The 27,135-nt window shown below is 43.1% G+C and overlaps 1 protein-coding gene across 1 annotated transcript; it reads right to left on the bottom strand.

The window, feature by feature from the left end:
- Positions 1-327: 327 nt before the first annotated feature.
- znf800b (zinc finger protein 800b) lies at positions 328-26,904 on the bottom strand. The gene is made up of 12 exons (XM_053415293.1): positions 26,517-26,904; positions 16,705-16,816; positions 14,421-14,751; positions 11,153-11,248; positions 9,159-9,302; positions 7,504-7,684; positions 7,182-7,368; positions 6,926-7,088; positions 6,078-6,442; positions 4,178-5,452; positions 3,621-3,732; positions 328-3,197 (listed from the first exon to the last, which is right to left on the bottom strand). Exons 2-11 carry the CDS (start codon positions 16,759-16,761, stop codon positions 3,631-3,633), a joined length of 2,901 nt encoding a protein of 966 aa, XP_053271268.1. The 5' UTR covers positions 16,762-16,816; positions 26,517-26,904; the 3' UTR covers positions 328-3,197; positions 3,621-3,630.
- Between the last annotated feature and the right edge of the window lie 231 nt (positions 26,905-27,135).

Here is a 27,135-nt window from a genome sequence, read left to right as displayed (position 1 = left end):
CCACAGTTCATACAAGAATGTGGTTTAAACATGTTTCTGACTTCACACTTTACCAGCGTGTTAATATTCACAGGAACAATGTCTCTTGTTGACGTCAGCGACATCAATCTTCATCGTTCTTCGAGGTGCAGGAAACAATGCGAGGAAAGCAAAGTAGAAATCTCCTCAAAAACAAATAAGTGAAAATGTAAATGTCCAAAGAAGCAATTTCTGTGAAGGCAAATGAAATCTCCTGTCTGAAAAAACGCAGTAAACAAATCGTGACTGATGGAGGAGCTGTATCGCCGGACAGGAGAAAAAAAAATGAAACACAACAGAAAACTGTCGGAGGTTTGAAGCAGAACATTTTTATTCATTAAGTAGTTTTTTATTTTAACATTCTCGTCACATCTGAAATGCTTCTCTAAACTCTTCTCAGGTTCTCTAGGATGTGACCTTAATAACAAAGTACAACTGATGACGAAAGAAAACGACAAAATTGGAAAAACAAAACGTCCTAAGAGTCTCTTTGAGGTTTCGATTCCATCCCAACACAAATGTCCTCGTTCAGAAAGGAATGAGATACATACAAAAGACGACTAAAGGTGGAACAACGCAAAACTTGCCTCAGTGTTACACAGTGACGTAGAAACTAGCCGAACATGTCTGAAGCGTAAGGTCAACCAACAGTTAAGTACATGTCAGCAACTATTGTGACTATTAGAACTATTATTATACCACCCGCGTAAGATGAACCCATATATACACGTTTTTCAAGACTGTGTCGTGTTTTCAGTTACAAAAATATAGTTTGGTCTTTTCCTCTTTTTCTCTTTCGGGGTTCGTTCCATTTCATGGCCTTCTGTCTGAACGTTAAGACATATCTACATTTGGTCATTCTCAATTCTTTTCCCTCCTAATTCTCTTCCGTGTGCCAGTGTTTTTTCAAAGACTACCTCAGGAGCTGCGATCAAACACACGCAGGCCCCGCTTCAGCTCCAGGACATGAAAGCCCGCCCTGAAAGGAACTGATGCAGTTTTTAGTCGATTAAGAAAAAAAAAGAGAAAAAGAAGGAGATTACATTGTTAAAGTTAAAAAGTTGAGACAAAGGAAAATTCACTGAGTTTATTTAAACAGGCCCCTCACTTGTTGTTGTTGCTGTAAATGGAACCAATAGTTTAATGTAAACTTTCAAGTTGGGGGACGTGAGGTGTTTAAGTTAGAAAAGTCGCGCAGCTTTAACATTTCTTTTGTTTGGGTAATAATCTATATTATTATCAATTTAAGTATCAACAAAAGTATATTCTGTCAATTCACACCTGCTACACCCGCTGCTGCCTGAAAGTTGAGTCTGTTTTGGTTTCAGCTCTGATCGGACAAACCCGGCCTAATTCATATTCAGAAAACAAAGTCTTCCAGTTAATGGAAAAGTCAAAAGTAGTTTGTCTTGAAAAATATGCATTAAAACCAAAGACTGTAAATAAAGATGGCCGACGTGTCTCCCATTCCTCCGGTTGTATGAAACAAATTCATCTTAAATATTCCAGGTTACAAATGCATTGTGAACTTTTACCTCATTTGGAGGCGGAGTCTGCAAAGTAGTTGATCTACGGTATCGAGGCTCCGCCGATGCATGTGCTCGACCAATCGCAAGTCAGTCTCATCTGTCAATCATTAGGGTTTCAACCGGTTTTTATAGCATCAAAAAACTAAAAGCAAAATCGTCACTTGTAAATACATCAGTGTGATTAGAAAATCTTTATAACTTATACCGCAGCCTGCCACCAGGGGACTATAAAGTCGCTTTGGCTTCACCTGTGAGGAGCTGTGATGTGGCCCATCTTTACAGTCTATGATTTAAACACACATTACCCCTCGTAATATGTGCAGAGCCTCTCACACAGTAACACAACTCATTTTACACACCGCCTGTGTTTGTCATAGCAAAACTAGTTAACAGTTGAACTGATCAGTTTAATCCTAAAATAAGAGATATCAGGAAGAAAAATAATCAGACTGTGACCCATGCTCCTCCTATAGCCGTCTATTTCTGAGCCCGATAAAACTGCTAATGTGCAGAGGTAAAACAGGGTATGGTCAAGGTGAAGGAGCCCCCCCCCCCCCCCCACACACACACACACAAAGGCATGCAATGAGTCTAAACAGAGAAGACTAACAAAATGAAATGTAAGAAAACGCCAAAGAACAAATGACCAAAGAATATGACAAATTTTGAAAAGTGCACACATCATTTTTTGGGGTAAACTGAAAATAAACTTTGGACCCTTCCTCATTTTGACCAAACCCTGAAACTAATAAACATTTGATAATCTAATATAAGACCTGGGCAATAGATCCTGCTACAACTGGTCACTAGATAAGACTACGGGCTGCTGGAGTAAAGAATTTTACAAATCCAACAAAGATGAGTGAGGAAATATTTCTGTGAGAAGGTTAAGGTGACTTTCAACTCTAAGGCACGCAGCTAGACATACAGGGGGTGAAAGGAAGCGGAACGATAAGTCGCGGGAAGTTGGAAATGTCTTTTCTGTTGATTTGTCGTAATACTGAGCGAGCGGGTTTCCAACAGAGCGAATTGATGCCACAGTCAAAGTCCTGAATGTACAGAGATGGTGAAGAAGAGCTGATATGAAATGTTAATAGTCGAGGAACAAAATATGTAAATCTGTGGAAGTGAAGGCAAAATGAGAGTCTGCTTTCTGCTAAATAAAAAACAAAAAAAAGTTTTACTTCCTCCTTCATGTGGCTCCAGTTATCATTCACTCCCTCTAACACACACACACACACACTCTCTCACAAACACACACACATACACATTACTACACCTCCATCCTTCTGTTTACGGAGAGCAAAGCAGTACATGTCAGTTGTCCGCACGTGGATCCACACTTACGTACTGCAGTACATAAACACAGACATATGCAGTAGTAGTGAGTAGTCTCCTCGGGGATAGCAGCGCCACCGTCCAGCGAGCTGCCGGGCTTCATCGTGAAAATATACAAAAAGTAACGTCATAGTCCGACAATGTATTTGGTTCTTAAGCAGAAGAAGGAAAAATCCTTTGTACTTCAATCTTGTCCTGCTCCGTCGTTTCCTGCATCTCTGCTACTTCCACTCCACCATTGTTTCTCAAACTCAAAGTTTTGAATGTCTTCTTCATCGTTAGTGGCTCGCCCGTCCTTTTCCCCCCGGCGAACTGTGAGGAGAGAGAGAGGAGACTAAGATTAGGAAAGAGGAAGACAAAGAAAGAGGAGAATGCAGACGCTGATGGGTGAAGGAGGGAAGGAAGAGGTTATTACTAAGAAATGATGAAGAGAAAAAGGAGAAAGAGTCGGACAGAGATGGAGGATTTATCTTGTTAGTGACAGACAGAAGTAATGTTGAGTGCGAGCTGAGCGGTTCATTAAAGGGAAGGTTTTCTACACAAACAAACACACATCCCCTGCAACAACAACACAGACATTTTCTCAAGCGTGCTCACAGGGTGGAGTTTCTCTTGGGATTCTGAATACTAAAGGACAGAGGAGAAAATGCAAAGAGAAAGAGAGAAAAACAGGACAAACTGTGAGCGGACAAATGGACAGGGACAACATGGCAGGTGAACCCTGGTTATTCTTACACTGTGTCCTTCACCAGACCAACGACTTGGAGCGAGTGCTGACTCCTTTCCTCTTGTTGGATGCTGTCGTCACGGCGTTACGATGGCTGCGCTTGTGAGACTCCAGGTACAGCTGAGGAAACATTATTCACACACACAAGTTATATTACACACAACTTTAAAGCAATACAATCACACAGTAAGAAAAAAATTATGTTTTTAAATTACTCAAATAAAACAATTAATTGATAGTAAAAGTTAGATATTGACTTTCAAATAAGTTTAGTTACACTTTTTGACCTTTGAATTCAGCTCAACTTGATTCAAAGCCTAAACTGTGTGTGGAGACGATTCAGCTTGTTTTTATAGAATAAATTAACTTAGTAAAAGCTTGAATGCAGCCAGCCACCAGGGGGCGATTCAGATGCTTTGGCTTCATTTTTGGGGAGCAAGTATAAATGACAGTTTATGATCGAATAAATAGCGGATTTATGACCAATTCTAATAATCTGTGACTTTTCCTCTATTGATGATTGAAAAAAAATGGAAAGATGCATTTGAGAAGGAAAATCAAATACCTTCTTAGCGAAAGCTCGTCCACACTGGTCACAAGCGTGGAGCGAGAAATTCTTGGTCACCCGGACCTCAGTGGACGACGTCCCGGTGCTGCTGCTCTCCGACTGCGCCTCTTGCCGTCGGGTGTGTGGCGGTGGGTTGCTCGGTGAGATGCTGGTGGAGGAGGTGGAGTTGCGCAGGTGTGTGTGTTTTTCACTGCGGCGGGTGAGCGGCGGGCTGATGGGGCGAGGCTGTTGAGTCTGCTGTCGCTCCTGCCTCTCCTGCCTCTCCTGCTTACGGGTGACGGGAGGGGAGGGCACGAACGGTGGCGATGAGACTTCCTGCTGTTTCCGAGTGGGGGGGGCAGGAGGTGGGGCTGAGGACGAAGAGGAGGAGGACAAGGAGGATGAAGAGGAGGCCGGTGCAGCTGTGGAACTCTCTTGCTTGCGCGTTACAGGGGGCGAAGGAGAGGAGGAGGACGAAGAGGCGTGGCGTCCGTTCACTTCCTCTTTGACGCCGCTGCTTGTCCTCTTGTTGGGGCTCGGGCTGCTGAGGACGGCCTCTGCCAGCCTCTTCACCGCCCTGCTCTCCAGTTTGGGCATGATCTTGCCGAGGTATGAGGACGACTTCTTGTGGACGACAGTCACGTGGCGCAGGACGTCCCGTTTGCGGCGCGACTCGTAGCGACAGAGGGGGCAACGGTAAAACTTGATGAAGATCTCGTTGCCGTCGGTGTGCAGCTCGATGTGCTTCGTTAAGTTCTGACGGGAGCTGAACTGTCGCTTGCACAGTTTGCAGAAGAGCTGCTTGAAGTCAAAGCCCACAGACAGTTTGGTCGATTTGTTGGGGACGGACACGCCGCTGCCGGCACGGGAGGATGATGATGATGAAGATAAGGATGATGGCATCATCTTTGTGCTGAGTGGGGCTTCCTCCTCCTTCACCTTCGTGGAGCTGGGTGCCACAGAAACACTTTTAGCTGTAGCAGTGCTGTCACTTGGAGACGGGGCAGGACTACTGTCTATCTCCTCCTCCTCTTCCTCTTCCTCTTCCTCCTCCTCTTCCTCTTCCTCGTCAGCCGAGGGCTCGACTGCCTCCTCCTTCACCCGGACATTGTTGCTTGAGGCCACGTTTGTGCTGCTGCTGCTGTTGTTGTTGTTGTTGCTGCTGCTGCTGTTGTTGTTGTTGTTTTTGTTTGGAGTCGCTGCTGTAGTAGCGGGGGGTGCTGGGGCAGCAGGCTTGTTACTTTTCACACTGTATATTTTGTGGACAATGCGCATGTGCCTCTTCAGCATGAGCTGAAAAAAAAGATAAAATTAAAGATCAGTAAAAATGTCGTAGCAGGAGATTGTCCAGGTCAGACACGTTCACAACAAGAGGAACATGTCTGGATCTTGCAGGAGGCAGAACATGACGTATAATTATCAGTTATTGTTTTCAGCACATCAACACCAGTGTCAACACTTAACGCTAAAAGCTCTCGAGTTTTGTCTTTACAAGTTGTACATGTACTAACTGTATGACACAAGTTTTTTTCATCCTGAGATTTTATATGTTTACATTTTTAGTTATGTGTCCTCTGCATGTCAGAAAGTTCAACACTTCCACTCACTGGTTGTACATTTTTGGAACAGACTTTTTCCTGTGGTTTTCTCAACATTTTCTGGACATATTGATCGGGGGCTGGCGGGTAAGGTTGTATACATTTTGTCTAGATCAACTGACATTGCAATTATTATGCACCGACTATTTCTGATTTTGCTCCCTTTCCCTGGATTCTCAAGGCTAAAAACAACCCATGTAAGATTAAATACAGAAACATAAATAAGAACAAATAAGACCAACCTTTAATTACTACTAAGGCTGACTTAAACACAGAAAGGCAAGAAGAGATCCCCAACCCCCCTCGTGCCATCAACCAACCTGAGAGCTGTACGTCCTCTTGCAGAGCGTGCAGCGACATGACACCGGGTTTGCCTGCACAGCGGCCGGGGGCTGAGGCTGAGGTTTGGATTGGTTTTGGTTGGAGGACGCGGTTTTGGTGTTCACAGGCGTGGACTTGGAGTTGTGGCTACGTGTTGGAGAGGAATTGTTGCTCTTCCTGGGAGGCGTGGCCTCCGGTGTGTTGGTCTGGCCGGGCTTCGGGGAGACGCTGGGGGTGTTGGGGTTCCTCTGCAGGCCGCGGTGCACCTCGTCCAGGTGTCGCCGCACGTTGGCTTTGGTGGCGAAGGTTTTGAGGCACACGAGGCAGGATTTTCCGGTCGGTGCGCTGAGAGTCCTTGGCCGACCTCCAGTATCAACAAGAATGATTATTAATTACATTTATAATTAACTTTGAAATATGAAACTAGCCTCAACCTCATAAAACAAATAGTAAATTAACATTCAAAGAGCTAAATCCACAAACTGATGGTACTGAATGACCTTATTTTGTTAAGCACGTGAGAGAGTTACTTCTTTTTACTTACAGGTATATACATGTTAAACAAAATAAATCTCGTCATCTGGGCTCCACTCATACATAACAAAGCATCATTTATTTCAAATAATTATTAAATTATTTATGTTTAGTAACAGTTTGTCTTGGAAAGTCAGCAAATTAAATATTTAGAAAACCAACCAGCTCATTCAGTTTTGTGTGGAAATAAATGTAGCTTTATTACAGTGTTTATATGAATATACTAGCTCTTGTTGCTATAATCAAAAGTTTATAATATTGATCAGTTTATAGATGACTATATTTCCTTTTCATCATTTATGTCAACACTTACCTTTCACCATAGAGAGCAGGCTCGTGGGAACTGTTCGTGTCTCTGTGAATTTTCGCAGCTCCTCCAGTTTGGTCTTGTGCATTTTGCGGCAGTGGCGCCTGATGCTGCGGCGCGAGTTAAAGTCCTGACCGCACAGACAACAGGAGATCGTCACATCATCCACCTGCGGGGGAGAATAACGGGAGAAGGGATAGTGACGGACTGCAGCAAACGAGGCGACGTGGAGAATCGGATATCAGACATCTCAGATGCTTACCCCGCTAGTGGAGCCCTCCTCTTCAGGCGGTGGCTGCTCTGCTTTCGCCTCCTCCTCAGCCTCCCACTTCTTCTGCCCCTGGTTGGGTCCTGGGCTGCTGTGGCTCTCGGCTCCACCTCGCTGGCTCGCCTGGCTGTTGTCCCCTCCCTCCGCTGGCTCTTCCCATGCTACTGGACTCTCTCTGGCACTGTGAAGGACAATCAAATATCAGAGATAAAGTTTGACTGAAGACATACTTGAGTCTACACCAGCTACACTGCATTAACTATATCACACACACATTGAATTACAGTATATCTTACTCCATCAGTTTACCACCAACCTGGGTGTGTGTGATGGATATCGGGCCAGGTCCTCTTCTGTGGTGAGGTACTGGAACACAGCCTTGGTAGTGGTCTGAATGGGCTCCAGTCGGACCACGCATTCTGGTCGGTCGGCTCTGGGATATATGGTGTCCAGTAAATCCTTCATGGCCACACTCTGTCTGTCGTCCCCCGATGAACCTGAAGAAAACCATCCGAAACATTTTAATATTTAAAAAACATTAAAAAGACAAAATATGATACATCCACTTTGTCAAAACTATTTTACTACTGCAACTTTCATTTTACGGAAACTTCCCATCAAGATTCCATTGAGGTTGGTCCAGTCATTTTTATCCCTTTCTATAACATTGGTAATTCATTTTGAAGGGGGCTTTCTGGGAGCTGCAATGTTGTCCATCTTTAAATATAGTCTATGATTTTTCTGAGCTTTGTTTAACAAGTTTGTATTCTACAACCGCTGTGACGTTAGTTATTATTCTTTCAGCAAGTGTGCCACTTTTTTCTTCACAACAGGAAAATCTACAGATTTGAATTTTAGGCACTTGGATCACAAATGGAGACAGTATTGCTCGACTGTCAGGGTTCGATAAGGAAAAATTGACTTTCAAAGAAAAGTCTAATGTGTTTGTCCAGTAACCTCACATTTGACTTCCAGCACTTTGATGTTGAAAAACATTGATGAAAGAACTTATCAAAAAAACAATACACGTAGTACACTTACAGGTTATAGTTATGGACTCTTGATTGAGAAAAGAGAAACAACTTAATTAAGACCACAAGCAGATGTAGAGGAGATTGTGATGAGTTGCTTTTTTCCAACAGCGATCATTTCAGTGGATAGAAATGAGCAAAATAGAATGTATTGCTTGCGATGAGATTGATCTCTCTTTGTGGAGGAGAGAGGAGGAGAGTTAGGTAACAGAGAAACTACTTGAAGACTCTGCTGGGCTTCCTCCGAGTATCCTCCCGCTACTGAGCAGGAAAGAATGGAGATATGGACACATACTGTGGCTAATGAGCAGTAGATAAAACGCTAATGGTGCAAGATCAAAGTTACTTTCCGCCGCGATACGAGGGAAGAGCAGAATAGAGACTTCACTTCATGTAAGAAGAATGATTGACGGATTGAAGACGTTACAGTAATGTGTGTGGAAGAGAGAAAAATGGGGCTGTGTACCGAAGGAGGAGATAAGAGGGGAATAATGAGCAGGAGACAGATGGTGTGAAGGAGATAGTGAAAACCTTAGAGTGAGAGAACATGAAAGCAAAATGTGGAACCACCTTAGGAAAAGTTGGAGTCATCAGTCTGCATGTTTTTTTTTTATGTGTGGGAACTAAACTAAGTGCTGAAATCAAGATTGATCCCGGACTCATTTAGGGAGTCGCTGATTGTGTGATCTCGTCAAATTTTGCATTTGCGTTTCCTCAGCGTGCACAAAGGCGCTGACCCCAGCTGAGGGAGTTTGTGCTCTACCTGTTCCGCCTTTTGATTTTATTATTGCGTTTATGGGGATGTGTGTTTTGTATCTCTTATGCTTTGACTGTAGGACTTTGAAAGCAGGGCTGTGATTATTAACAGGTTATGTTTAAATATTCCAGACGTGTTTAGAGTTGTGTATGTGTGTGCATGCTAATACGCTGCGTCACTAACCGTCGGATTCAGACAGCCGTGAAAGGCAGTAGTACTCTTTATGTGTGATGAGGTTGGGCAGGCCCCTGAACAGACTTCGGCACAGTTTACACTCGAAGATGGTGTCCACCTCCCTCAGCAGCATGTGTCTCAGCTGACTGGTGCCTGTGGGACAGAGGAGAGCAGCAATGATTAACAACAGTGATTTCAGGGAGAATAACAAGACGTAAACAATGTAAATACACCATATTGTAAAATTCAGTTTTACAAAGAAGCATTGGCGGAGGGAGCACTTGCACCACATATGTGCTCGCCTCACAATGCAGATGACCTAATGGGATGCATGAAATTCATATACTCATATAGATGGAGCATATTCATATGTCTGTCTGCTGAGACCTGAACAGTTGTCACTGCAACACCAAAGCGCTGTTAATGGATATAATGCGAGATTCTGTCTGGCTGCTTCGACAGGATGCTGACATATTGAGAAAGAGAGTCACAGCTGATCAGTGTTAATTTTGGCAGCTATTTTTGATTTAGTCTTAGTCTTTTGAGGAAAATACATATTAGTTTTAGTCACATTTAGTCATTTTTATCCTTCTTAGTTTTAGTCTAGTTTTAGTCGACGAAAACTAATTACATTTTAGTCTAGTTTTAGTCACATTTAGTAGCCACATTAAACTCCTTTTCTTCTCTTCTCAGGCCCAGGGACCCTGTGTTGTGTCTAAAACTGCAAAATAGTCTAGCTTGCAGTACTTAGGTTGTCCGTTAGATATCCCTACCAGCATAGGTCTATAGCAGAGGTCGGCAACCTTTACTTACTTATTTTGCCCCCTCTTCCCCAAAATAAAATGTGCATGGAGCCGTAAAACATATTTGATGACAAAGCTAATAAAGTTTAATATAAAGTTATACTATACTAAACTATAGTTTGTTGCATTTACGAAATTATAGAACGACAATAAAGAAAACTCTTGACATTTTATTGCTATTTGTACCTGTTACAACAAAGGAAAACAACGAACAAGTGTAGGCCTACTTTGAAATAAATTAAACACAGAACTTTGTAGGGCTATTTGAGTCCTCCCAATATTTGTGGGAAATGTATGAAATAAGAATTATCCTATTTTGAAATAAATAAAAACATATAGCTGCAGCCTAATAGCTTAAAAATATATATTTAGTTTTAAATGTGAAAACAAAAAGTGAGAGCAGGTCAGACTGGAGGTGGACACAGAAACTGAAGCTCGGTACAAACCACCTGCAGCTTCTGCTCTGATCAAGAAGCTGCTGCGCTGATCTCTGAGCAGCTGAGACCAGAGAAACTGTGTTTTCACTGTTTCCACTGTTAAGAAGCAGCCGGTTCACGTGAACGAGCTCTGATCTTGTGTCTCTGAGCGAGTGAGCGGGGCGGGGGCGGAGCCTCGGGACCGGTGCGCTATCTGGGGCGCACACACACACACACACACACACACACACACACAAACACACACACACACACACACACAGACACACTCACTCGCCCGCTCCTGATACTTCATGACGGCCTGAAACGATGATGTTTAAATAAATTCTTGTAACTTAGTCAACTACCAACATTTTCGTCTCGTCTCGTCAACGAAAGTTAAAATAGATTTAGTCATAGTTTTTATTTTCAAAGATCCGTTTTCGTTACGTCTTCGTCTCGTCTTCATCATGGAAAAAAGATCGTTAACGAATATTTTTCGTCATAGTTTTCGTTAACGAAATTAACACTGCAGCTGATCACAGAGCGAGTTAGAGTTCCAGATTTTTTAAGACTTTTAACAGACGTGTTTTGGGTCATTAGGAAACAGTTGCGCAACAAATGAAGACTATGGTGGGATGCCACCGTTTGAATTATTAATAAGAAGTTGGTCACTAGTCTAACAAAGGGATAGACAGCCCAGTCTCCAGGCTGTACTCTGCCTCTCGCCCAATTCCGGCTGTCAAAGTTGCAGACACGTTGGAGGAACCTCACATCTCTAACAAACCTGAACGGAAGCATTCAATTATCTGCTGAATCCCAGACTTGGACGTCTGCAGAGGCTGTTGGAGGAGAGGAGGATCTCCGGGCTCCACACAGAGACCTGGAGAGAAAGAGAAAGAGAGCGATCGTTCAAATAATCCCATCAGAGTTTGACAGTCTTTGAGTAATACAGCAGCACCTGGAATTCCCTGGCACCTGGTACGACACAAAGTTTATTGCAGTGTGCTTAAAGGGTATATACAATCAGTGAGGTCTGTATGAGACAGTGATTCACTCTGACCTTGTTACCTTGTTGCACACACGCACACACAGCAAACACATACACATTCAGCGATGATTGTGAGAAAGCCGGTCATTTATCTTTTCCCTTCAAGATCAGTAAGCCTCGGATGTGAGCAGAACGGAAACACGGTGCAGAAAATGAATGAAAAACAATCCGGACAAATCAAATCAGCGACACTTGTTCAGAAGACTAAGGCTCAAGTGGGACTGTTGGGAAACGTGCAGTGGGGGGTGCATGGTGGTGAACCTTTTTTGTGTCTGATTCCAACACAGAGGGTGAGAGCCAGCGCCTGATACTTCAGCCTCGGTGTCACGCTACTTGAACAGCCCGATAAGGAACAAGAGGAGGAGGAGGTTTATTGATGTGTATTTCAAAATGGTTTTTGATTTTTTGCCCAGAGGGAGCAGAGTCAGCGGGAAAACAACAGTCCTGCTGATGGTAGGGAATTAATGTTATGTTTGATTAACTGACCTGCCCAAATATTTTCTTCATTATACTACTTTTAACTAGAGCTTGGTATCCTTAGGGTTAGGCCTGTAACCAGTGCTTAATCAAAAACATTTTTTAGAAAAACGATAATTATAACGTCATTTATAAGGTTTCATTTTTTTATTGCCAAGACAAATACCGGTATGTATAATGGCCAATACATCGGTATTAGCATCATCCCCAAAAACATCGATGGTGATTGGTTTCTACTTTTAATCGTTCAATTATCACAATAATACAGTTTTTCTGAACAAACAAATGTGAATACCTGCTTCAGGAAATAATAAGAAATATGTGCAGATTATAACAATGTACGTTAAAAATATGTGATTTATTTTAGCATTTAAATCTACATGATGTCTGTCCTCTCAACAAAAGAGGTTTACTTTGCCAAATCTTTAACCAGTGGGATTAAAATACTGCAGAGAACAGACTCATTTAATTTTTCCTAAAATACAAAACACACATTTCTGCCTTGAAAAGGAAAATAAAGTGAACAAATACGCCTTCAGGGTGTATTATTATTCATTGATCTCAGTGCCACAGAACTGTTTTTTATTTTTCCTTTGTATAAAACATTAAATATAAAATAGCAGCAGGGGAGTGTGGTTCCTGCATTATTGATGCAGGCTGACTATGGCTCCGTGACCTGCCACTGAGATGGACTGTGAGGAGGAAAAGTGCTTTCATTCTACCTGGTTTCAACAACTTCATTTTTATATCAGCGCTGTGAAACGCCCGACAGGTTTTGAATAGAAATGTGCATAAAAAGAAAGAGGTGCAAACAGCTCAAGAAGCTCCTAACAAGCACCGCCAAAGACCCTGTAATCACCTGACACGTCTCAATTCTCACTGTTTATTGATGTGAAAGAAGGTGAGCAGCATTTCTACCACAGAAAGTATTGTGTAAAACCTCCAAATAAAAACACATTCAGTGAGACAAATATGCTTGTTACTGAAGCAGACTTTAATCAAGCCTGCAATCTACAATTTATATCATTCAAGATGAGAGGACAATGCTGTGTTTAGCAGATTTACGACTATATAAATCAAATGATTACTTTCTGTTTAGTTTTTTTAACTTAGATTATTTTTAGCCTTCCGTGGATTTGTCAATTCCAATATGAAGTTTCTTCTGGTCAGAAAACACGACCAGAAGTTGAGAACGTGCGTGTTTTAAGCTCGGTTGGCTCCGCAAATGCTTGAATGCACACACACAGACACACAAAGCAATACGAGGTGGTAGTCAGTGCGACGTAGCCGATCTGTGTGCGTTTGTTTGTGTGTGTGTAGGTGAGTGAGAAACAGACAGAAGCCAAAGAGCCGAGCAGACAGACTGACACTCCCAGACAGATGCAGACAAAAGAGGGCTGGACACGTGAATGACGTCTGGTTAAGAGGTTTTGACAGAGAGCGAGATGGAGATTATGTATTAATGTGCGACAGAGTGTGTTTTCCTCATGCCCCCTTACCCTTCCCCCCGCCACACACACCTCTCACAGGCAGACCGTTACAATCCCAGCGGGGCAGGTCAGTGACCCGCCGACCTTCGCACCTCCCTCTGCAAGGGGGTCAAAGATCATCCAATCAAAAAATGGCAAACAACTTCCTAGGGCCGTGAGTTACAAAGTTCAAAATGAACTCAAGGCATCGGGATTTGAGTGTGAAACCAGGAGGACACGGGATCGAAGGAGGAAACCTGCGGTAACCCAAGAGGATGGAAGAGGTGAAGGAAACAAGCATTATTTGTTTTAACAAAACGATAGCTTTGATAACCCCCGTGTTACAATCCAAACTCAATAGTTAGCCGGGCTTTAGGGTCAGGAAACACGTTTGCCGCCAACAGAAAAAATCAGACCCCGTGGTTTCTATGGGACAGTGATTTCAAACTGAACATAAATAATCAGAAAATGTTTTTACTGAAACCAAATCTTTCAAGTATCTTTCTTCAATTCATGTTTTTATGGAATAAATCCCAGAAGCCATGTCAAGATAATTTCTTGAGTCCTTTTTCCAGCTCCTGTCAGAAGTGACTGTTTTTCTAGTTGAAGTTTTTACTCTTATTCTTGTGCAAGGAAGTGGTGAATTTATTTTGAAGCCTTTGGGTCAGTTCAGACCAATTTCCCACTCTGTTAATGGGCCTGTTCTGTTGATTTATTGGGGTCTACACTAGCAGACAAGACTTTCAACGCCATTAAAACTATACAATAGTTATACAGGAGCCAACATGATAAATCAACTTCCATGTAAAACTTTCAAAAATGTATGATGGTGCAGGCAAACATGTGGTGATCAAAGATAAAGGCAGCTCCTCTTTTCGACTGCCAATTTCTTCATGAGTGCAAAGCATAAACATCTCTGACAGTGAAGCTAAACAGGGACCTGACAAAGAGTTTTACCCTGTAGGTCAGGACTGTGAGAGCTGCACCGGTACTACTAGTGTAAACGCTCCTGCTGTGGGTGGATAAATCAGCAGGTGATGCGGTGGTGGTTTACCCACCTGTGTTATGACCACTGGTCTGGAGAAGCTGCTCGTCAGTCTGGCAGCTCTGGTCCCTGGTCCCACCGGTCGTGCTCCCGCTGTCCTCGGGCTCAGGCAGCAGAGGGGGAATGGGTTTCCACATGGGCTTGGCTTGGCCAGAGTCGCCCTTTTCCTGGACGTCCATGGGAGTTTCGTTCTGGTCACAGTTCTCAGAGAGCTCCTCGGCTGGTGCAGAGGTCCGGAGCTGGGCATCATCAGAGGGTTTGTCTCCTCCACGGGGCTGCTCCTGTGGTGGATGCTTAGTGTCTGACTGGGACTGACCTTCCTCTTTCTCTGTCTGGCCACCAGTCTGTGGGAGCAGAACCACGCATTAAACATGAGCTACAGAAACAAGGAGACAAAAATCATCAAAGAAGATGAAATATTATACAGTACGTGAGTCATAACAACATCATTGTCAATCTAGATTTGTTCAAATCCTTAAAAGTGAAGATTACCCCTGCATGGTGTTGGTGTTACACTTTTATTAATCTCTCCATTCATTCAGTTTTTATCAACTAATTCAGTTGGTCTCTTTTTCTTTCTTCCGTCTGACTAAAACCCCTTAATACATATCAAGCAGTAATGTTTAAATATAGAAACTTGATCCGAAATGATTATTTATTATTTATTATTTATTATTAGAAAAAAAAAAACTCTTGCTGGACAGCCTGTGGGGTGACCACAGCAGACTGCGGGCGTGTGTGTGCGCGCGCGTGTGTGTGTGTGTGTGTGTGTGTGTGTGTGTGTGTGTGTGTGTGTGTGTGTGTGTGTGTGTGTGTGTGTGTGTGTGTGTGTGTGTGTTGCTGTCATGTCTCCTGAGCACGCAGACATTAGCCTTGTCGAACACAGCAGCCCTTCAGCAGATAATTGACTCCACACATCAGGTCTTCAGTGTTTACACTGTATGTGCAAGTGTGGTGTGTGTGTTTCTGTGTGTAGTTGCGTCTCTTGTCCAGACCTATTTCTTCTATTTCTTCTAAGTCCCCATTCCTTTCTTCTCTCCCACCCACCAATTTATCCTCATTTCCTCTCTCTGTCTGTCTCGCTCAGTGTCCCCGCCGCCCTTGAAGAGGAATAAACGACTTCACCGCTAAGGCACCCGACAGCACATCTCCACAGAACAAGTTGGCCACTCTCCGACACTGTGTCACCCGCCATGCGAGACAAACACTGCGAATACCACAGCGTAATTAAATAACCACTGATTAGGCGAACATGCCCAGTGAAGCCATCTGTGCAGTACGACACACACAGGCATTATTGCAACCATTGAATCCTTATTTATGTCAAACAGTGGGTGTGATGTGATATTAAACCTCAACCCAAATACTTCTGTTACTTCTGCAAGAAAATACTTAAAGTAACACTATGAAACAGTGCCCTCTGCAGCCATATGTGGTGAATAATTCTGCTGGGTGCTGTGTCCGACAGTGAGTGGTTTTCATGCAGAGAAGAAACTAAACCTCGTCCCACTCACTGAACTGAAACACAACCGATCTGATACTGCCCCTGATCCCCAGCTTCTTAAACCAGAGGAGCTTCCACTGCAACAAATTCACCAAACTCTGTTCAGAATTCTTCATATTCAAATTTCCTGGATGAATATTGGAGATAAACACTAGTTTTTGAAGAGTTCTAAATCTGAGTGGATTATACAGTTTCTCACAGTACTTTTGTACTGTGAGAAAATCTCTGAGCTGCTTTCGGGCATTTACAGAAAAGTGATTTGAGGTTTTCAAATAAAATGCCTTCAATTGTTTCCTGTGGTGATGCACCAGAAACTCTGTGTGTGTCATGCAGGGAAGGACGGTGTCATCAAGAGTGCACAGTGTGTTTTCCTTAAGGAGAACAGATGAATAAGTACAGAGAAACACAAACAGAGGTGGTTTTCAGGAGAAGGATTAAGTTGAGTCCCGGACTAAAACAAATCTCAGCAGTGAGACGTTTTATTTGGACTGACTTTAATCCTTATCCAGGAAACCTATTGTTATTCTACTTTGACTTAACGGAAAGTTGTGTGGCTATATATGGCAAAATAGAGCACAGTGTGTGGTGAACTAAAAGACAACTGTGTGGTGCTGTTAATCTTAAATGTGTAAACAATACTGTTTACTCTATATCCTCCCTTAAAATGCGACCATTACATGATAATGGTTGTTTAATTTACATAACAGAAGACGTGTTTTCAATGTGACAGTGCAGGGAGACAGACATCCATTCACATTAACATTCAGGCACTGTTGTTGTTGTTTTCCAGTACCTGTCTGCGGAGGCTGTGGGAGCTCTTCCTCCCACCTGACTTATGGGCCTTCACCATGATGCCAAGTCTGGCCTGCTCCACCTCACGGTCACTACCAGCACACAGCTGTAACCTGCAACAACAACACAGACACTGCTGCTCACTGAACGTCCAACATAGAACATGTTCACATCTCCAGTTAAGGTTGCGTTTTCAAATCAAACAATTAAAAGAAATCCCAGGAGGTTACAGAAGAAGACACAACTTAAAATTTGTATGTTTAAAAAACTTAATGCATATGTTAAAGTCACTGATAAAGCAGTCATACACTCCCACAGCACGTCTCTCTATGCTGATATTTCTTGTGAAAGCATGTATAATGCATGAGGAAACATTACAGCTTGATGTGTTTACTGCCTGCAGAGTGCTCAGAAGCTACCAGGCCACAAACTAGATCTAAATTTAAAACAGAATTGAATTTTTTAAGGCCATGGTAATGGTTCTCACAATTTCTAATTCAGCCCAGAGTCACATTTAACTCATTTTACCTGGAACATTACGACCATTACTCTGCACTAAGCACACTGCATTTAAAATTAATACTCCGACCTCCCTTATATAGCCTAGATGCTATTGGATGAATATATGATCTTCCTGGAGAACCTCACTGTCCTAATGAGGTCTGAAGATCATATATTCATCCATTTATATACAAATATATATATGAGTGTTTCTGTGTATTTGAGGTACATGAAACACTACCGATAAGTGGGAACCTGCTTCCGAAATCTGCTGTGAGTTGTAATCAATAAATATTCATCTTATTTTTTATGGATTGTCTTTTTATAAATATTTTTATGGGACAACTGAAAAGATACATTTGTAATGACTATTTCAATCTGTTTTCGTTTTGTTGCATTACCCACTGTACAATAAATTAAGGGTCCTGGAACAGATACAAAGACAACATAACTAATATCTAGGCATTGTACGTCACTTTAAAAACTTGTATCTTGTTCGTTTATTTATATGAAAGCTTCAATGGTGAAAAAACGTTTGTTGGTTCCCTCTAGTGGCAGTCCAAGTTAAAACTGTCTGATCCAACTCAGCCACAGCCACCTGACACCACATCAATGCTCATTTCCACAAGCTGGCACAACATGCTGTAGGAGCATAGTGGCGTGCTGAGTGGCCCTGTCGTTTGCTGATTCCTTGTCTTTAGCGATATATCCCGCCACAGGAGTCACAGCATTATTTGTCACGATTAGAGGAGACCTCAAGAAAATTGACTTCGTTTTGTCATTGGATGAGCTTCAAATGCCCCACGAGGTGAATAGGGATTATATGAGCTGCAAGTTACAGACGCTTAATGAAGTCTGGGGATGACATGCTGTGGGTGTCCTAGACTTATGAACATTTGGAACAAGCAGACAACAAGAGGACAACAAGAGGACAGCAAGCAGATAATAGGAGGAATACCAGAAGACAACAAGCCAACCACAAGAGGACAACAAGCAGACAAGAGGCGACAAGAGGATAACAAGAAGACAACAAGAGAACAGCAAGCAGACAACAAAAGGACAACAAGCACATAATAAGAGGAATACAAGAGGACAACAAGCAGACGACAAGACAACAGCGAGCAGACAACAACGGGGCAACAAGCACATAAGAGGAATACAAGAGGACCAAAAGCAGACAACAAGAGGACAACAAGAAGACAAAATATGACAAAATATGACAACAAGCTGACAAAAGAGGACAACAAGAAGGAAACAAGAGGATGACAAGAGGACAACAAGAGGACAACAAACACACAACAAGCAGACAACAACATTATATTAAACTGTACACAATATGAGAAAAAAGAATCTAAGCGTACACTTAAAATTAAGTTCTTTAACAATACTAATGGTGACCAATAAGGTATGCGGTCCTCTGATGCCTCCTCGATACAATAACAGAGTGCATGCACAGGCATAGTCCCACATGGGAGCGTTTGTATTTCCACTAAATCTCCAGGAGAGGGCGACAAAGTGAGCCTGAAGTTGCATGTGAAGTACATTTGTAGTTTGAAAGTTCTGTAGTCTTGCGATGTCTCCAAAAGACACACCATTGAGACCACAAGAAACCCAACAGAGGGGTCACCCAAAAACAAAATGTGAAATATATAACACTAATGATACGATTTAATTGTACCACTATTCATGAACACAAATAAGCAGGTACACTAATTGAAGCAAAAAAGAGCAGGGGAAGAAGTTTGCAACTTCTCAAACCAAACGATCTGCCAGAACAATGTCCACAATGAACCACTTTATGAATAAAAAGAGAGAGAGAGAGGTCAAACCGCTCGTATGGTCCCGGCAGGAGAAATGAAGACGTTTGCGATGGGACAGCTGTGTAAATCATGTTATCACACAGGTACGGAGCTGAACACAGAAGCGTTGCTGTAATTACGGGGAGCTCTCCAGTGAACATTTTAGGCAGAGCGAGGCGTCTGCACCTGTATTTCGTGACCCCTGTGTGAGGACTTGACGACGGCCGGGACATCTGTTTCAGCAAATTCACTTAAAGCACTTGAAACTGCTTAATAATGAGTGTGCGGGGGACGTGCTTCGTGCATTTTATCCCAAGTTTTTCAAGCCTTCTCTATTCACTGGATTTGAATAGAGGCAGTTTAAGCAGTTTAAAACTGAATGATTATAATTTGCAACCAAACACATCTCATCCATTTAGCTCTGTCTATCATGTTGGCTCAACGGTATCTTTTACGCAGCAGACTTTAGGAAAGAAAAGTGCAGAGGGATTTTCTATTTGTGACCAAATGTCTTCAATCTATCTACGCAGCCGCCATCACCACAACAACAGCCTTTTAGGACCCCAGTCACACGATCTACAGTCAACCAGCCCAAACTACAGGAGGAACATATTTACCCTAATTGCAGACAAAATTTTAACATTTTTTATTTTTTGGGCATTAATCCATACAAAGGACAACAGATGGTTTCAGGCAGAATAACATCCACACACTATCAGGTGCCACGGCTCTGTGGCTGTGAGGCTGTTTTGCACAGACCTGCCCAAACAAAGGTTACAATCAGATTTGAAACTGCATAGTTTGCCATATGAGCGAGCATCATATTATAAGACTTTAGTCGTATATATTTTATATAGGCTTCTGTGGGAGCAAACATCCCAGAAGAGATGCTACAGGTGGAAAAGGATCCATCGATTTTACTCCTTAAACTTTTCTTAGCACATGTGTGATTTGTGGAGATTTAACTGTAATGAAGACAGCTCATTTCAAACAGAATGATTTGATAATAAAATGAAGCATGTTCTAGCTTAATTAAGTGTAGGAAAATATAAATAAATTATATCTATATATATCAGAGGGAGATGAACACAAGTCATTAATAAATATGGGAAATTCGGACCCTGAAGTCAAGAAACGACCTCATTTATAGAACCTCATAATTTGTTCAAAGAAATAAAGCTAATTTCAGTGGATATAATACTTAAAAGGCATTGATCAATTTCACACTCAAGCAGACTAATCCAACGTTTACCCTCCTCTTCTCAAGGCAAAACCCTCCATGGGTAATTTTACATGATCTTTTCCCTGCACAGTCCACAGAGAGCAAGGACTCGTCAGAATGGTCAGAGTTGTGGGCTTTGAGTGAAATTGACTGTTGTGTGTTAGCGTGCAGGGATGGGCTCTAGCACTGTCTTTTCAGTCTGAAAAGGAATAAGACGCTATGGGAGATGTGTATATATGAGCAATTTGAGATGACTGCTTACCCTGAATAACAAACAAACACTGCAAATGAAAACCTCCATACATTAGGGGGCATCTTGGTAAAGTAGAGCCTCCACAAGAGTCAAACCTTTCCTGCGTTGGTTCACATCTACCGCTTTAGTTTGATATGGTAATCAACAGATGGGTTTATCTTGGGATTGTGAGACTCATTTGAGTGTGCCGCGGCATCAGGAAGGTTGTAAATCCCAACTCAAAGCCAACAGCAGCCTAATTACTTTGTTGAGGAGTGTTTCATTAAAACCTGACAAGCTGCAGTCTGCCGGAGCTGACCCACGCTTAAAAACCCCAGTGTGGACAATTGTCGTAGAAGACACAGGCTGCACTGTTTTCTTAACTCACTTTTTAAAAAGGGGTTAGATGTACTGTGGGGGTTTTAAAAGAAAGTTTCCGGCCAATAATACCCACACGAGGGACTCTCCTGTTTCTGCGGTAGGACTGTCGAGGTATCTCCTGTTCCCACTCAGGTGTGCTGAGCTTAAACTGAGATTTTGAGGATAATCAACTGTTGATCAGGGAAAAACTGGAACAATTTGTAAATACTGCAGAAAATGGATGAATATGAGCCTCTGTCAAAAATAAATGTGAGATGAGACCAAACTGCCTGAGGGGCTTGGAAAAAAAAATCTGAGACAGACAATCCCGAGAAGTAATTACGGATGCTTGAACCTAAAAAAGTAAGACACTATCTTGTCCTCTGATACAACCCTGAATAAATCCACCACCATAAGGTAACTGACCCCATGACTCACTCCATGAAACGCTGTTTCACAAAATATAAAATGTCCTGCTGCGAGGTTCTCATGGTCCTTCTCACACATCTAACGTTATTTTCGATCTATTTTCAGCAGAACAAGCTATCCAGCATCCCTCGCTCGATATTTCCCAAACACACCATCTTTTCCGCTGTTACATATTTTCCAAACACGTTTGAGTTTCATCTCGCACAATAATCCATAGTGAATTGTGTTTACACCAGCCAGAAATCAATTTGTCAAAGCATTTCCCATTTGGGCGCATGTCTTATTTTTGGGATACAAATCCTCGTTTGCCCTTTCGGGGGCAATAAATGAGGTAAATCCAAGTCAGGAGATCTGAACTTTCATTTCTGTGAAACCTCCACATACTTGATGCCTGAATAAACAAAACATTAGCTTCTTTATCATTGTGTAAGAGCTAGGACATATATGATTTATATATCTGTGTGTGTGTATGTTGAAAGGTTTGCATGGCTCCAGAGCCAACAAATGTTTAGCAGCAGTTCCTGCCTCCTCACATGCCTCCTTATTTCCACTGGCCGTACAAATGTGGTCTGACAGAACTTCCTGCTAATGGAGGGACTCACCATCCTGACATAATGCTGACTGCTAGCAGACAAACCAGTGATGCCACCTGACCACATGAGAGGGTGAGAACCACGATGTTGCCTACTGACAGAGTTCCCCCGTTCTATTTTCTGTCCATCTTCTACACAGCATTACTGAATGATAGAGGTCAAGCTCTGTCGCTCTGACTTTTCACTGCCTTCGTTTAATGCTCCAAATGTGTGCAAACCTGGAAATTTAGATATATTTCCCACTGTACTTTATCAGCTTCTAATTGCAGGCATCTAACAAATCTAACTAAGGCACTGAAGTTCAAATATTAAATAATATCAAACCATGTGATACCTTGAAATTAGTGTTGATACTCCTGGAAAATCTAGTAAGGGCAGGCTCCACTTTGAAAATATGCAATTGATACATCCCACCTCCTCCTGTGGGCCCTTTTGCCCCCAAAACACATGGGCCACTGCTAGAAGCCGACTTTTCCGTGACTTCCTCACTAACTTCTGGCTTTTGTCTCTGCATCAGCTGTGTGTGCCTCCCTGGCTGAAATATATGCAGTATGTAAATTAAGTACGGAGCATTAGATTACACTACAGCTTCTCTGGGTCCAATGTAAAACACAGATATCATTAAACTTGAATTCTGCTCGTGTTTTCAAGAGTTATGGCTCGTGTGAATGACAGACGAATGTCAAACAAAATTTGAAAAAGTAAAACATGCTTAACTTAGCGGACTGATGAATTTGATGACTGGAAAAATAAATTAGGTGCAAATTACAAAGGGGAGGAAAAAAAACCTGAAGGAAAGTCATAGGCACAATATGACACTACATTAAATTAATCTAATATAATGTTGGGACTGTAACGTCCTCGCAAACATAAGCACCAGTTGTTCCTAAGTGTAGTAACATCATACAACTAAATCAGGAAACTCCTAAACATTACTCACTGTACCAACACATATTTTCATATTTGGAAATGGGAAAATACCTGAGTTGTGCAAATGCCCTAATACAGAAGAGGGGTCCACACACACACACAAATCCCAAAATACAGAAATAGTGGTTAGTCGCCTCAACAGCAACATTTCAGTTTTTGTCTAGTAGCATGCACTGCTCCACAAAGTTTTCAGGACCGAAATAAATATACTGTTTTAAAGGGTCAATAAGCTTCACTTGTTTCTCTGTGATAACTTTCATTAAGCAGTCACATCTGGACACAGTAAGTGGTGGGACACATGAGCTGGATTTGACCAAATTGCCACAGATACTTAAAAAGATCAAATATTAAAGGGAATTCTCTTTAGTGCATTATATAGTGTTGATTCAAAGCAGAACAAATGGATATCCAGGAGAGATGCATGGGTATTTCCAGGCCAGGTGGTGAAATGCAGCCTACGTTCATTAAAAACAAGTTTCTTAATATGTGTGTCCTGTTTAAAATGATGTCATTAAAGTAATTGTCTCTTCCTGGTTTGCAGGTAAAGTGACTGTCACACGCTTCAGCATCACTAGTTGACTGACTTACTGCCACTTGCCTTACTAGTAATATGAGAGCAGGTTAATGGGTTTGTGGACGGGGAGTTAACTGGCATATTGGTCCGACAAGCTGTCTTTGTGACTGAACACAACCGTACATCATTACACTGACTGAATCACACACTGACATCATTAAACTGTTGCAGGCAGCATCCGCTCTGGTAAAAACCAATGACGACCGGGAAACTTAATCAAGGTAGGGAGCCGGGAGGAATCAAAGTTGCGGTTAGAATAAGAAAAGCAGAATCTCAGAGGTAACAGGCAGCCAGTAAAAGACTTTAAAAGGGTTGTATGAAGAAAATGGAAAATGTTTACAATTCTTGAAGGAGCAAGTAAAAAGTATTTGAAAATTGCAGGAGAAATATGTAAACTTCAGGCCAATCTTTGTACAGCATTGTTGGTTCCTTATAACCCACATTTTTGCATTATCTACACTCATGCCCTAGTTTTCTGTCCAAATTCCTCCTCAAGGTTAGACTGTCCATCTCCACTGTGTCAGAGTCACTCGTGTTCTGAGTTAGGCAGCTTGATGTTGGTGCGCCTAGCCTGAACCGATCTCTTAACTTTCTGTAAAGTCGAACAATCTCTACGTTCAAACTTGGACACAGGTAGATTCTGTTTCTGTAAAGTTTCTTATCACTCAGTCACATCGAAGCGGAAATTAGTGGTGAAGTAATTTGGAAACCTTCAATTCTAAATAATTCAATAATAGTCCATAGCTGCAGGCTACCTGCTGCCATCTCGGTTGAAACGCTACCTTAGGGAATGTGTGTCAATGTGCAAGGAGCAATCTCTACTGCTTGGCTTGTTTTCTGTTGTTTTTTTTAAATCGCAGCTATAATGATACCTGCCTTTAATTCACTACCTGGTTGATTGCTTTCACATCATCTTTTAACAAAGTACAGAGAGTGGACACATGTTCCCATATTGTCTCCATACATTTATATATTATAACAACATAGAACAATAACAAAATCTATACATTGTATTATTATTTTTTAAATTTCCGTGCTGACTGATGGTGAATTTCAGGACTTTCTGTCTGTTTGTGAGAGGTGTGTGAGTGAGCCTTCCTGGATGAAATGAAACCATGCGCAGTGCCCAAAAGCGCAACAGCAACAAACAAGACGTCCCTGGTTAAAAACGCCCAGCTTATCTCCAAACCACAAACGCGTGGCGCGCTGCGGGCGAATCAAACACGACGTATGTCTCTATCCGGAGTCCGAATCACAATCCAGCCTTATACTGTGCGCTGTTCATAAAGGCTTTACGGTCCTATCGTCACAGTCCGGCCGAGAGAGACAGTTATCCACACATGAGCGACTCCACAACAGCCACATGGACCGAGCACCATGAGGGACGGAGTGGCGCTCCTCTCCCACTGGCCTGTCGAGCCCTGGTCTAACCGGAGTGTGCACGCGTCCTCTTACGCATCCCGGGCAGTGTGATGGAAACACACCATCCCGAACGAGCTGCGCGGTCTTCCGCGTTCACACACAATCCCAAGTCGGTGCACTGCTGGAGAGTGGAGGCGCACGGCGGTTGTTGCCGCCCGGAGTCCGTGGCTATTGGTTCCCTTTCAGCTGGGGCAGCGTCAGCACACACACACACACACACAGTCTCCATTTGCAACTCCATCGCCCCCCATGGGCGTGCGAGGCCGCGGGCTGTGACGCAAATGGCACTGGGTGATTTGCAAATGACACATCTTCCCAATTCTGTGCCGCCGCCGCGGGGACCGGTCCAAATCAGACATTACACACAGATTTATCCGAGCGATGGGGGGTGACGGGTAAATAAAGGCGGATAAGCAGTTTGCTCTACGGGGATGCGATTGCATAACTCAGGAAACTTAATGAAAATGTGCACGGAGCGAGCGATGTGCCGTCTCCGTGGCCTGATGTTTCCTTGTTGTTTCGATCTGGTCGTGATGGCCTGCACCGTGACACCTCGCGCACGATCGCTCCTCGACTTTTGGCCACAGGAAGAGCCAAGCGGAGCGTACTGCACTCGGAGCGGAGTGGCCTCGCTGTGGTGGATGTGTGGTGGCCAGTGCTAGGACGCATGCACGTAGCTGACGGGGAAGGACAGGACAGCCAGAGTGGGGACTTAAGACCGCATTCACAGGCCATAAAGGGCCCGCATGAATACTATTGTGCTCTTTTATCCAAGACTCCCCAACTATTTACAAAAGGTTGGCCAACACACACACAAAATATCGGCGGCGAAATGGTGGCGGCGGTTACAGCAGCTGCCACTGTGCTCCCTGCGCAAAGCAGCAGCACAATCATTGCGCAGCGCCGGACTTCCCCAGTTTTGTGCAAACTATGTGATTCGTCCAAAAGACTTTTATTTTTCTATCTCATTCAGCCGGTCCTCGTTTGGCAAGAAGCGAACCAGAGCGCAGGGCAGTCGCCGTTCTCATGGCACGATTTGCATCAGCCCCATTATCCCCGAAAATCTCTTTTTACACGGTTATATTGTCAGCCTAAAAACGCCACTATTTGTGGCAACAAAGGGGCCAGCTTAACTTGATCAAAGGGAAAAAAGCCAAGTATAAAATGCACCTTTCACGCCGTGAAAGAGAGGCCCCTCATAACGATTGCAGCATGGAAGGGGAGTGCGGCGTAAAACGAGCAAACCCGAATAAAATACACACAAAGACAAGGTGCAGCACTCCCATAAATACGTCCATCACCTCCCTGGTAATAACACTAAACCATCCTCGGTCATTTGGATTATCCTAAAGCCGCAGAGGATGGCATTATTATGGATGTAAAACGCTGCGTTTTGCGGCTCCGTGCCACCTTTTCCAAGAAGCAGCTTGGCGCACAGGACCGGTGACCCTACCATCTTTGCGCGTCCTTCTACCGAGCGAAATCGTGCGCTATCTCACATTTGGCGATTTACTGTTGAATAAAACACATCCGAGTAACAGATTTGATCTTTACGGGTGTGCACGCCGCACGTAGCGGCTGCTACAAGTCTCGGAAAGTGTTCCTCTCCCCGCCGCGGCCAAGCAGAAACAAGAGGGCGATGACGCCATTTTCTGCAAAAACAACCATGCTCGGCAAGCCAAAGCGAAGGTGGTCTAGTCCGCTCCGCAGCGCTCCAGCCTCACCAAAACGCATCGAAAACAAGTCCTTACCTTGTGTGTCGTTGACGAGTGGATGGATCGTGTGTTTACGGGGGTAGAACTGCGCGGTGGCGGCTACTTCGGCTCCGGAGCTTGTTTATTTCGCCTCCCAGCGTCCCCGGTTCACTCTGAACAAGTTCCTCTGCGAGCCGCTGTCTTTGTGCACCCAGAGGAGCCTCTCAGCATTAAACCGGTCTCTGCGCAAAGGTGCACCCTTTACGTCCGATTCCAACGGGAAATACGGACGATTTAGCGCGATATTGCGACCGGAAGAAACGTATCGACCTCCTTCGATAAAGAAAAGTTGTATATTTTTTTAACTTTGAATGAAACGCAGCGGTTAAAGCGACGCTTTTGACCCAAAACGCGCAGCGGTGCACACAGCTCTCCACCGAGTGTCCACGACGCAAACGCCAAATGAGGCCAGGGGGTGGTCACACCTTCCCAAAACTTAACGCAACGCACAAAACACTTTTCACCAACACGTCAATAGAATACTCATCCACCAGAGTCACTAATAAAAGACTCAGCTGGAAGTTAAAGCCAGACATGCGTCAACAATGGATGGCTTTTTATTGATTAAAGATAAAAACGTATTGTATCTATAATAAATTGCCAAAATAAAAGAGAG

Source organism: Pleuronectes platessa, chromosome 22 (genome assembly GCF_947347685.1).
Source record: "Pleuronectes platessa chromosome 22, fPlePla1.1, whole genome shotgun sequence".
In the NCBI taxonomy this organism is placed as follows: Eukaryota; Metazoa; Chordata; class Actinopteri; order Pleuronectiformes; family Pleuronectidae; genus Pleuronectes; species Pleuronectes platessa.
Note: the sequence above shows the minus strand (reverse complement) of the source record. Positions and strands in the feature narration are given on the sequence as shown.

Coding starts and splice junctions, on each gene's coding strand:
- znf800b (XM_053415293.1), bottom strand. CDS start 16,761: ATGGTGAAGGCCCATAAGTCAGGTGGGAGGAAGAGCTCCCACAGCCTC. Junction 6,443..6,925: donor CCTGCTCTCTATGGTGAAAG/GTAAGTGTTGAC, acceptor TTGATACTGGAG/GTCGGCCAAGGACTCTCAGC. Junction 3,733..4,177: donor GACGAGCTTTCGCTAAGAAG/GTATTTGATTTT, acceptor ATGTTTCCTCAG/CTGTACCTGGAGTCTCACAA.